This window comes from Sebastes fasciatus, chromosome 23 (assembly GCF_043250625.1).
Source record: "Sebastes fasciatus isolate fSebFas1 chromosome 23, fSebFas1.pri, whole genome shotgun sequence".
In the NCBI taxonomy this organism is placed as follows: Eukaryota; Metazoa; Chordata; class Actinopteri; order Perciformes; family Sebastidae; genus Sebastes; species Sebastes fasciatus.
The window spans coordinates 8,587,878-8,600,650 of record NC_133817.1 but is presented as its reverse complement, the minus strand read 5'-3'; the positions used below and the strand labels follow the sequence as shown (position 1 = coordinate 8,600,650).

General features: G+C 42.9%; 1 protein-coding gene across 50 annotated transcripts in view; it reads left to right on the top strand.

Moving 5' to 3' along the window:
- celf2 (cugbp, Elav-like family member 2) overlaps positions 1-12,773 on the top strand; it is a 227,379-nt gene that overhangs the window by 69,156 nt on the left and 145,450 nt on the right. The window contains exon 1 of one of the 50 annotated variants that reach the window (XM_074625697.1): positions 6,023-6,545. The exons of 44 other annotated variants lie outside the window; for them this stretch is intronic. In XM_074625697.1, the coding sequence (XP_074481798.1) occupies positions 6,469-6,545 (77 nt within the window). In that variant the 5' untranslated portion in view covers positions 6,023-6,468. Of the gene's footprint in view, positions 1-6,022; positions 6,546-12,773 lie in introns of those variants that run through there. 5 more of the 50 variants (XM_074625720.1, XM_074625722.1, XM_074625712.1 and 2 more) reach the window with 5 other exon arrangements.

Sequence of the window (12,773 nt, the reverse complement as noted above, 5' to 3'; positions counted from 1 at the left end):
GAATTCATGTTAACTGGAACACAGTGTCCTAACCAGAGTCCAGCAGCAAACCGAGACGAGAGGGAGAGAGACGGAGGACAGGGGGAACGAGACGGATGAAAAGCATGAAAATGGAGGAGCGCTGGAGAAAATATGGGAATGAGATTTTGAAGATTGAACAGTGAGTGGCAGCGAGAGTGATGGAGAGAGTGTTAGAAGGAGATGTGGGGGGGTGTGGGAGAGTTTTCACCCACTCCATCTCTGGTTTTTTGTTTGGTTTTCAGTCTGAGGCTTCTGCGCTTGACAGAATAAGAAAGTAGTGGAGAGACTCGACTCGATTGGGACGCCTCTTTCATCCTTTTCATTTAGGAAGTGATTCATCTGCAAACACACATATGTGTAGCGTAGAATATACACTGATCAAAATGTGTTTGAGCAGCGAGGATGAACGGCAGCAGTCGGGGTCAGTCTGGTTTCAGCTCCTCACATGTCCACTTAGGCTCAAACGCAGCTGCTTGCTTTTCTGAATTATTCATGAGCCCTTCATTAAATATTCACGTGTGAAAAGCCGGCGCCATCAGCTACCCACAATCCTCTCCTCTGGGTAAAATGCGAGCAGGAAGCATAGAGAGGGCCTGGATGATAGTTTACAGTGTTCTTTTTTTAATTTACTCTATTCCTGGTCCTCTCTCTTTGTCTCTTTCTTTTTTCCTCACCCCACCCTGTCTCCTCCTCCTCGTCCGCCCTCCCTTCTCCTCCTTTCTAAGTGATCGATTTGTATTGTTCGGGCAGCTGAGCCCCCCCAGCCCGAGGTGAGAGAGAGATGAAGGCGGCGAGAAGACAGAAATAACTAGACAGAAGGGAAGAGGCGAGAAAGACAAAAGTAGGAGAGCAAGCGAGGGCAGATGGAGACCTTGCCATGAGCGGGATCTGGGAGAACATGGGGCCCTAGGGTGAAGAGATGGAGAGATGGGAGAGATGGGGAGAGGTGATGGGTGAGGGTGGGTGAAGAGCACAACAACACCAACAATAGGGGCGGAAAATACGGTACAAACACAGTGTATGAAATGTTCACACTGCAAACCATGAAAAGTTGTCTCACTTTGTTAATAGTTTCACCGATGTCTTGTTTTATTGCACTTCCTCCTTCTTCTTCTTGCCCTTCAAAATATGGCGGCTTCTTTTATTGGTGAAAGAGGAAGTGATTTGCTCTGTGCAAGCACCAATCAGGAGCGGTGCATGTTCATACAGACTGTAGCACCAGGTCCTCTGGCAAGAAGCGGTGACGTGATTGAAGGTTTGAGGAGCAGATTTATCATTATGTTCCATCCACCTGCCAGACTTCTATAGTGAAAGAGAGGTTTTTAATCTTTTGTCTTGCCTTTCAGCCATACAGAACCTTTGAGAATAGCACAATGACAGGTTCTTTTTGTGATGAAATGAACAAATTTATGCTCGTTACGAATATAATGTTAAGGAAAACACAACAGCAATTCGGCGAAGATCCACAGAAACTTCTCTGGAGGGTCACTGTTTTCTCTAATCTCTTTATTAAAAGTGGCAAAATAGACAAGTTATTTGCTTAAACTTATCATTAAGAAGTAATTGTTGATTTGCACAATGTAATGGCTATAGAATAATGACTACATCTACGTTTAAATTGGTTCCCCTCAATATGCAATTCTGTCTGATAATCTAAACAATGCTAGCTAATGCTGTTGCCACTTTAATGAAATAGATCTTGTAATTTATCACAGTGACCATTTACTCGATTGACAAAAATAATTGTCAGTTCTGATTAGAGATAAATCATTTAAGCTGTGGGGGAAAAAAGCCAAACATTTTGTTGTTTCAGCTTCTCAAATGTGAGGATTTGCTGCTTTTCTTTAGTCTTATATAGGCTAATTGTAAATTGAATATCTTTGGGGTTTTGAATGGACGTCACTTTGGCTTCTTGGAAAATTGAATGAGCATTTTCCATCATTAATTGCAGCCCTACTGACCAGTTAGCCTACATTATATCCTGATCACATGGCTTAGCTTTATCTTTACATCACCTAACTGAACCGGCATGAATCAATTTACTGCTCTTAGAGAGGAAGAGGCTCGCTTCTGTCCTCGTGGCATTCAGTGCAAATCACATGAGCATTCATTATCAATCAATGCAAGGCCCCATTGTCATAAGGAAGGGCACGAGGTCAGGATTTATCCTCCATAGACCTCGCTGTTTACATTAACTACATTCTGTTGGTCAGGGCCAGCATGTCTTATGTGGAAGGAAGGTAAAAGTCATGATTTTCAGCCACTTGAGAACGTTTCCAGTAATAGATGGATAGAATATATAATCCACTCAGAAAGTGCATTGGGTTTTTGATGCCAAAGTAACATAAGCGTTTACATTTGCTTTTTTTATTCACCTGCTTTTTTTGCCTTGGTAGTGCAGAATACTTTTGAGAATCTGGAGCAAAAACCAGCCCAGTATGCAGTGTACACCTAGCTGCACACATGCTAACAAACACATGCATCTCATATTAAATGCAATATTAAACAGCTGCAACACAAGTTGCATATTAAAACTGCCGGTTTCACATGACTACACTGCAAATTGTTCATGTTTTATTAATGGATGGATGCATTTTGTTTGGCGAACAGGAGGAAAGGATTTGTTTGGAATTCCAAGCAAATGAGGAGATTTGATTGCACGAGTGTTTACCAGCAGTACATGAGAACATGCGTTCCAGGCTACCCGATGCATTTCCACCGCAGCAGCTGACACGCCTGCACATGGTGAGACAGGTGTTCCTAAGCCTTTGGCAAACACAGAGGAACATACACATGCAGGGTCTCGCTATACCTCCTATCATCACCCGTGTTATTCGATGTGGATTGTCATCATAGTCTCTCAGGTAGCAATAATAGTGAACGCTGTCATTCTCAATGTGATTTTAAGCTGTTTTTTGGGGAGTTGTTTGCACGGACAATCAATTAGCAGTCATCTATCTGAGATGCCAGTCAGGACATGGCTGAGTCCGTCTTAAAGGGTCAGTTCACCCAAATTACAAAAATACAGTGTTATCGAGCTTTGATTGTATATAAGAAGTGGAAGTGTCACTGTGATGTCACCCCATTGGTTTGTGGACTACGGTTTTGAAGCCTCAAGTTCAGGGCCGTCACCATCTTGGTTTTTGCCCGTAGCCATCTTGGTTTTTGGCCATTGCCATCTAGGTATTTGGCAGTTGTCATCTTGGTTTTTGGCCATTGCCATCTTGGTTTTGGGCCGTCATCATCTTGGTTTTGGCCGTTGACATCTTGGTTTTTGGCCATTGCCATCTTGGTTTTGGGCCGTCATCATCTTGGTTTTTGGCCGTCGACCTCTTGGTTTTTGGCCATTGCCATCTTGGTTTTGGGCCGTCACCATCTTGGGTTTTGTCCGTTGACATCTTGGTTTTTGGCTGTCGCCATCTTGGTTTTTGGCTGTAGCAATCTTGCCACTTTTCAGAAACTGGTATCAAGACATTTATTGGTTTTATTTCTCCAGGTTTCAAGGTATCTCTCAAGAACACATTGTCAACAGTTTTAACTATTCAACTATTGAGGTCTGTAACAGGGACACTGCATCTGGAAAGGTGAATGTCTGCAGATTTGTTTTATGTATATATTTTTTCAATGCATTGAGCACCACAAGCATAATTCTATTCATCTCCACTGGTTTTGGGTGGAGGCTGAAATCTCTCAGACTGATTTTTCAAAACCCGCATGTGGATAAATAAAACCAAAACTTTGCAATTTGCATGCCTATTTTCCAGAGTAAATAGGAAATATGGTTTTGTATAAGTAATTGTGAATAGATCTTTAACACACAACAGGACACAATGCTTGAAAAGAGACTAATGTGAACTCGTTTTAGATAAAACAAGGTGGCATATCCGAAATGTGTTGGAAACAAGCAGGGGAATAGTAGGCGCACAAATTATTGTGATGCCTTCTTTTATCGTTACCTTGTGTGACACTGTCGTCAGTTCACAAACGTGTTGGATTTGGGTTATGAGCCGTCATCTCGAACAACAGCCGTGAGCGTCAATTCAGGCCCTGAACATGAAAGCCTTGCGATGGGAAGGGAACGCAGCCGATTAAGATGCAGCCGTTGGATTAAATAATGTCCTGGACGACCCCAAGTTCTGTAGAGGGTCAAGTGCGGTGAAACATGCAGCGTCCTCCCCACTCTTGGGACACGGCGAGCCCCGAGGCGCTGATGTAGGATCAGCCTTTCCCATCCATACGCTGACCTCGGTCCTCGCAGGCAAATATACAGACTGACCCCCGAGTAGAGTCGCGGGCCAAGTCCCACCCACGCCGTACACTTACCCCGCTGTATGTGTGCACACTGAGCACATTTTCTTTTTTCCCAATGACCCAGATACTCATATTCTTCCCCCAGAGAGCCGCCTCTCTCAGTCTAAGAGAGGCTCATTATTTTACTGGAGTGCCTCCCCTCTTTTCTCCTACGGAGGAGGGAGGAAGTGGGGCAACCTGGTAGACGTGCTGCACAGGGGTGCATTCAAGCCCACTCTGGTTCCACAGGGAGGCATACTGGATCCACACAATTAACGCGGCGTAAAATAGAGTCAGCAAATTTGCAGCGAAATTACGGGCTGGTTCATTATTACCGGGCTATCCCCATGCACCTCTCCAAATTTGGCCAACTCATTTGATTGTAAATCACCTAACCGGCCACGCTTTTATTAAGTCGCCACACTGAAGCAGGTGTGATATTCTATTCTAACAGTCTGCAGTTTGTATCCACTGAATCATGATGTTGCATTGTAGTTAATGGGCGGTCAGGCTGAAAACTACCCCGCATTAAAGGACCAGTGTGTAGCATTTAGATGGATCTATTGGCAGAAATAGGAGTATGTTTTCTTTAGTGTATAATCACCTGAAAATAGAATGAGCCGTTTATATCTACAAAGAGAGCAGGTCCTCTTCACGGAGCCGGCTGCCATGTTTCTACAGTAGCAAAACAAACCAAACACCGGCTCTAGAGAGATGTTAGTGTTTTTGCTTCGGCTACACGCTTGGCACACAAAAGTTTCAGTTGGTTGCAATCTGCAACCTCACCACTAGATGCCGCCAAATCCTACACACTGCACCTTTAAAAAAAGTGGTTATTTTAGGTAGCAGTAAGATAATGATGGTCAACTTTTTTGTCGAGCACAATGTGAGGGATAATGGGGATGCAAAATAAGAAGTGGACGTAGTCACTGTGACCGTTTTGAAGCCTCGAGGTCGGCCATCTTGGTTTTTGGTCGTCACCATCTTGTTTTTCTTTGCAACCGGACATTAAACGAGAGGGTGGAGCTAAGTACAACCAAAATAACCCTAAATCAAGTGAGAAGTAGGCTCATTTTTCTCATAGACTTCTATACAATCAGACTTATTTTTTGCAACCAGAGGAGTCGCCCCCTGCTGGCTATTAGAAAGAATGCAGGATTAAGGCCCTTGAGTATTGGCTTCACTTTCTAGACCCGGAGGTTGCTGCTGCCTGAACAGCACCTAATCCCATGTTATTGCTTCTATATGTCATTACATTTTGGCATTATGGTTTACGGTTTAAGACCTGCTCTATATATAAAGCGTCTCGAGATAACTTCTGTTATGATTTGACGCTATATAAAAATAAATTGAATTGAATTTTTAGCAACTTTTAGGGAAATGGTCCTTTTTTGTGGCACACAGTTTACTAAGGTTTATCAGCATCTTTAAGATGATATTTATAAATGAGAAAACCGCAAGGTGAATGGCTGCAGATGGTTAAATATGGTGTCTGATGAGAGAATATATTTAATGTTATAATTGTATCCAGTGGTTTAAAGGATGGATATCTTGTTGTTTGAAATGTTCTGGTGAAGAATATAAAACAATCTAAGCCTCCTTCTATACTTTAAAGATGTGGATTGAAGATCATGTGTGTCCTTATATATACTAATGGGGGCTAAAATGGTTAAAGACACACACACACACACTGGTTTAGACAGCTATGCATGGCTGAGGAGACCTAACAGTTAAAGATCAGCTGCAGCGTTATTCTGCGCCACGCCTCCACCAGCTCCAGCTCTCCAGCTCGGCACCTGGTCTCTCCAGCAGCAGTCAGTCCGTCAGTTGCGCTGTTGCAGAGCGGATTTGCAGAAGAGAAAAAGCAGCAGCAGCAGCAGCAGCAAGCAGAAGCGAATGGGGGAGAAGAGGAAGAGGAGGAGAATGTGACAACTGCTGGATGCGGACAGAGAGTGTGTGCGGCTTGGCTACACACACACACACACAGGCCTGGTTCTCTTGCACCTGTCCGTCTCCGTCTCCAGCAGGCGCAGTTTTGGGGCGAGAGAGAGAGCGACGCTCCTTTTTTTATTTCTAAGGCAGGAGGCGCACATACTGTACACACACACACACACACACACACACACACACACACACACAGGGCAGGCTGGCAGCAACATGACTTCATCCTACAATCTGGATTTTCTGCCCGATATGATGGTGGAGAGCCGCCTGCTTGTTCCCGGAGACAGAATGTGAGTTATTATTTTATCTATCTCTTTTCTTGGTGTTCTTGTTTGACTGTCCGATGTTGGAACCATTGCTCCGCTGGGCTTTGAGATGTGACTGAAAATCGGGGTCACAATTAACGCTTTTGTGACTTGTATATCTCTATGTGTTATTGTGTTAGTTGTTATTCATATCCGTCGATAAATTGCTCTTGGATCGCAGGAGGAGCGCCTTATTATCAGCTCTATAGACAGACAGGACGGTGATGAATGAACGCCATTATGGGGGAATTAATGCGCACCGCCGTGAATATAAAGCTCCTCTTTTTATGAAGCTGTGTTTATCTGGCTGCATGTCGTCAAAAATTGTTGCAGGAGCATTTTTAAAGCACCGGCTCCGTGGATATATAGAGGTGGAGTTGCTTTGATTCGCGGCTGCCGCCCATCCTCATGTCTCTGGGACCGTGCAGCGCACCATGCTGAGACACATTAAAAGACCACAGAGTCTGGTTCTCAGGTTGGTTTTTCTGGTGCATGTTATTCTCCACACTTTGGACACTTGGATGCATGGGGAAAAAAGCATAAAAAAACGCGCAGTGAATAGAGAGAGGAGAAGCAACACAGAGGCTGTTTTTGCAGGAATGCATGGATGATTCGTATCCCGTGTGTTCCAAATTGGATTTGTGTGTAATTCAGTTTAAACTCTGGAATTTCTCGAGCATCCATGTAGGGACAAAGGGAGGGTTTCATCCCAACATCATGGTCATGCGTTTTTTCTTTTTTTTTCCCTCCACAGAGCATGTCCCACTTCTGTCCCCTCAGCTCACAAGCCTGCTTGTTGATGGGTCTTTTTTTTCCCAGCAGAGAAAATGTAGTTCTTCTTTCCTTTCATCATCATCTTGTGAAGGTCTTTTCTTTCTTTCTTGTCAGTGTATATGAAGGGATGCAAACACTTAACTTCTGGTGACTCATGGTGTTAAAGAATAGAAGAAACGTAATGAAGTGTGAATGTGTGTGTGTTTGTGTGGGAGGTGTTGTTGTGGGAAACAGATTTAGTATAGACTCATAATGCACAAATATCATTAAACGTATAACAATCATTGCAGGCAGCTGGAGATGAGCTACGTTAGATGCTGTGCAGTCGACTTACCGTAAAACACTGTTTAAATTCTCTATTTAATGCCTCAGACTAACTTTGATTCACTGAAAATATGACATTTAATCCATAGAAATAATCATATAACATTCTTATACATGTCATATAGTGCCACAGTCAAACTCATCATCACATATTTTTATTTGTTCAAAATGTACCTTAAAGTGAGATTTCTCAAGTATTTAATACTCTTATCAACATGGTAGTGGGCAAATATGCTTGCTTTATGCAAATCTATGTATATATTTATCATTGGAAATCAATTAACAACACAAAACAATGACAAATATTGTCCAGAAACCCTCACAGGTACTGCATTTAGCATAAAACAATATGCTCTAATCATAACTTGGCAAACTGCAGCCCAACAGGCAACAACAGCTGTCAGTGTGTCAGTGTGCTGACTTGACTATGACTTGCCCCAAACTCCATGTGATTATCATAAAGTGGGCATGTCTGTAAAGGGGAGACTTGTGGGTACCTATAGAACCCATTTTCATTCACATATCTTGAGGTCAGAGGTCAAGGAACCCCTTTGAAAATGGACATGACAAGTTTTCCTCGCCAAAATTTAGTGTAAGTTTGGGGCGTTATTTAACCTCTTTCATGATGAGTTAGTTTGACATGGTTGGTACCAATGGATTCTTTAGTTTTTCTAGTTTCATATGATACCAGTATCTTCACTACAACCTAAAAATCACGAGTTGCGTTAAAGAAATTAGTGGCGTTTAAACAGATTTGCGTTAACACGTTATCCCGTTATCCCGTTATCCCGTTAACATTGACAGCCCTAGATTTTACTGAGTGAATTTTGGATAACTCTTTTTATCACTCCATAAATCAGAAAATTCCGTCAACAACCATAAGAAAAATCCAATTTCCTCCATGTTTTAAGGAATAAAATGTTGTATATATCAGGCCATGAATGATATATGAACAAACCCCTCTGTAAAAACCTTCAGAATATAGATAGGAATGAAACCGGAATGTTTGGTGGATGTAAGTGCTGCTGAAGTGGAGATTTCTGACTCAGAGTCTAAAAAAAAAACTTGAGAAAACTGCCTTTAAATAATGTAAAATTGCATACATTTGGCAAGACACTACAGGGATAAAAAAAAAAAAAAATGTAAACAACAGATATCACCATGAAACTTCCCCAGTTGATTAATTCCATCAATACAATTATTGAGAAAACAACTTATAAACTTGTAGCTGTTGCTTCTTTTTAAGGTGACACAAGCCCAAAAAACACTGCTCTACTTCCCCATAGCATTATAATAAAAGTATACTGTCGTAGATCAAAAATACCAAGAAGTATTTCATATAATAAAACCGCCTGAATCACAGAATCACTCATATTCCTGTTTGCACCGTGATGTAAGACCAGGCCGTGCACTTTCCCCCGCGGTGTCTCCTTCCATTGACTCTCCCATGTAGTCTATTACCCTGATGCTTTAGTGATGAGACGGCCTTCTCATTAATCAGTGTCATCGGCTCTGACGGCTTGGATCCTCGCATACGACCGGCGGGGGTGGACGAGGAAGCCGTCATACTCCCAGCCGCCGCCCTCCTCTTCCTCCCCCTTCATGTGTCTTGCATCACCAGTTGCGGGTCTATCTGCCCCGGAGTGAAAGGATTTATGAATAATGTGTGTGTTAGACGGTCTTATCTGTAGCCTCTCTTAACCAGCCGCCGAGGAGGCGGACAGGTTGAACCAGGCGGTGCTTACGGAGATGACACTTACGTGAACACGCCTCTTGAGCTTGTGATCTTCTTTTATGTTTAATGGCACTATTTTCCCTTTAGCAATGTAAAAAAAAAAAGCATGCCGGACCCATAACTTCCTTCCACCGGGATTTGGCAGCATTCCCGCTTCCTGTGGCGACTCCCCCGGTGACGCTGACAGCTCCTGACAACATCAAACTTGACAAATATTAGCTGAGATCATATGAGAACTAAGTGGAACTAACAGACTAATCTCTCTCCAGTCAGTCCTGTCAGGGCTGGGAACATGAGAAGGGGTGTAAAGTGAGAAATGGAGCAGGACCTCCGGCCTTTACTTTCCACTTTAACTCCACGTCTGAAGCCTAAACTGGGGTCGCTCTCTGGGAAATATGTGACCACCCCTCACCTCCGTCGACTCTGTGTTGAATCCACAAAACTATAAGGGTCTATCACACTTCTAAGCTGCAGGACAGACAGTCAGAAATGGTTTCTTGACAGCAATGACTGAATATGTCGGCAAAATTCAAGTAAACACGAGCACAAGGTTGCTAACTTTAACAAGTACACAGTGTGCTGCGGGAAAACACGAGACAGACTCGCAATAATGCTTGGAAGTGCCACGTTCTCGCCAAGTGTGTACACAACCCACCGCCGACACAGACGCGCCATTGCTTTTTCTGAGAAGGGAGAATGTATATGAAGGTCTTTACGACCACCCTCTCCACCCACTCATGTGTCCTCTTCCCCTTCCTGACCCCCTTCCCAAGCCTGAAAGGACACAAATCACGAACCCAACAGCTGAGCGAGTACTGTGACATACAACACAGGGTTCTCGTGAGAAACATATCTGTTTGTTTTAGATGAGGGGGCGGGACGGACGGAGTGAAAGAACGCTTGTCTGTCTCGTCTATGTGGAAAAACTACCGAAAAAACCTTCTTCCTTTTGATGAAAACGAACCAAAAGACTTCAATGAAACCCATTAAAATAATTCATCATTGGATGCATTACTATGTGAATTAGCAGGCCTTGAGCCAAAATGTCACTTTGGAGTTAAACAGCAATGTGATGAGCACAAGAATTTCAAATTCTGACATTCCCCGCAGTAATTCAGCAAAACAAATTTTAAATAATGAAATTCATAATGGACTCTGGTCAAAGGAAATCAGCCCACAACATCAACAATGACACTTTTTTTTTAAAGATTGCAAAAACATTAATGCCTAAGGGACTTTATTTCCTCTGATTTTATCTTCTCAGACAGACTTTAGTCCAAGGCTGCAGATCGTCCCCCAATAAAACCATCACAGCACTTTAAGTTTAAGGTTACTTTATTGTCTCCCATGGGTGAAAATTGTCTCAGAGAAAGGGAAATGGCGGCATCGAGACCAGACATCACAATAAAAACCAGCCGATTAATCACAACCTATTCACTCTTAAGAGCTACAGAAAATCGAGGTATACATCTCAAAACATACACACTTAAGTACATAAAGAAACATGAAAATGAGCATGATATTCCCGCAGACACCAAAAAACTCTGAGCTCCAGAACTCCAGCTGAGCTCACTACCACTAAATATTTGTCAGAATCGGTTCAGTTTTATTTACATTGATGTGCAAATGATGCTCTTCACCACACCAGTCAACAAATGTGTCCACTTCAGCTTTATAGCTCACTCCCAACTCGTCAAATACTGACGCTTGGTCCATTATGACACTCTAGGTAACTCTCTGGTATCAGTTTTGGACGCGTCAGGGACGACATGTCAGTTTCCACTCATTACATATATACTGTTTTTTCTAAATGAACTTACACGCTCACAGGAACAGGCTGTTCTTATACACTGTCTGTAACTATACCTACGAAATGTAATGCACTGTATTTCGTATATATCCCACAAAATCAATTCATATGTAATCGTGAACCAGGAAGTATAAGGAGCGACAAACGCCACGCAGGGAGGAGGTCACGGTGGATTTGTAGGTCAACAAACACCAAACTTTCGCCCAGGAGACCGCTGTTCATATCCCGTGTGAAAGCAGAAATCAACGTTGAGTTATTTGTCACATAACTTCCGCACTTAAGGAACGCCATTTCCGTGGTTATCTTCAATCCAGACAACGATATCTTCCTAAACCTAACCAAGTAGTTTTGTTGCATAAGTAAACATAAAAACTAAGTAAATCTACATTGAAGGTTTAAAATAAGTGCATTTGTTACATAAAATAAGAACGTAAGTTACGTAAAAAAAAGGTAAAATACGTCAACGTTGACTTGGTTTCATACGGGGAAATGAACAGCGGTCTCCTGGGTTTGTTTGACCCAACCAACCTCCTGTCTTCTCCCGCCCTACGCCGTCTTTCCCGCTCTTTGTACTACGTCCGTTGCTCTGACCGTCCAATAACGAAGCAGATGGGTTTACATTGGAGTTAGTTGAAAGCCCGGTGTGTCCCATACATATGCTAAAGAGCGCCTCGGTGCGTTGCTTTCAGACGCCGAGGGCCACTGACCAAGTATAGGTATTTGCCGAGTTGGCAAGCTGATAATGTTGGAGTTGCTTTTGAATATTTTCCCTTAGTCTTTCTGCTTTTAAATGCTACATGCATTTCTAGCAACACAACATAAAGTTGAAAAAACTCATCTATATATTTCATGAGAGCCAATGTGGTCACTCCTGTCCTGTCCTGTCCTGTCCTGTCCTGTCCTGTCCTCACTCCAATAACCACCAAAAACGTCTGCATTCAGGGTCTGATACAGATCAGTTCATGTTAAGAGCTTCACACAGACAGGTGATTATTGATCGCAACATATTGATCAACTGCATCTTAACCATTATGTAGAATGTAGATAAGAGTTTATGGCTATTTTATGGGCAGTAAAGACGATCAAACTGATACATCAGACTAATCCTGGAAGTGAAGAAGAAGAAGAAGAAGAAGAGATTGGGGGAGGAGGCAGGGTGAGAATTGACATGGGGCCGACTGGGAGAGGAGAATTAGAGGGGGAGAGGTGGTTTGACAGCATCCGACTCCCTGGACGGACAGCCGGTCCGATTTGAATTGTGTCTTATCAGATGTGGAGGTTAAAATGAGAGGAAGAAGAGAGAATCAGTATTGGTGGTGGTGGCAGTTTTATCTTCCTCCCAAGCAACAGAGAGATTCACTCTCTATTGTGACGATGACACACACACACACACACACACACACACACACACACACACACACACACACACACACACATGGAGGAGAAATGCATCAGCAGCAGTAGAGGAAGCCCTCCGTCATTTCTGTTATGACTGTTTTTGTTCATAATATTGTTATTTAGGCGGGAAACACGTACAGTATGTGTGATATACGACATGATGGAGTCGTCT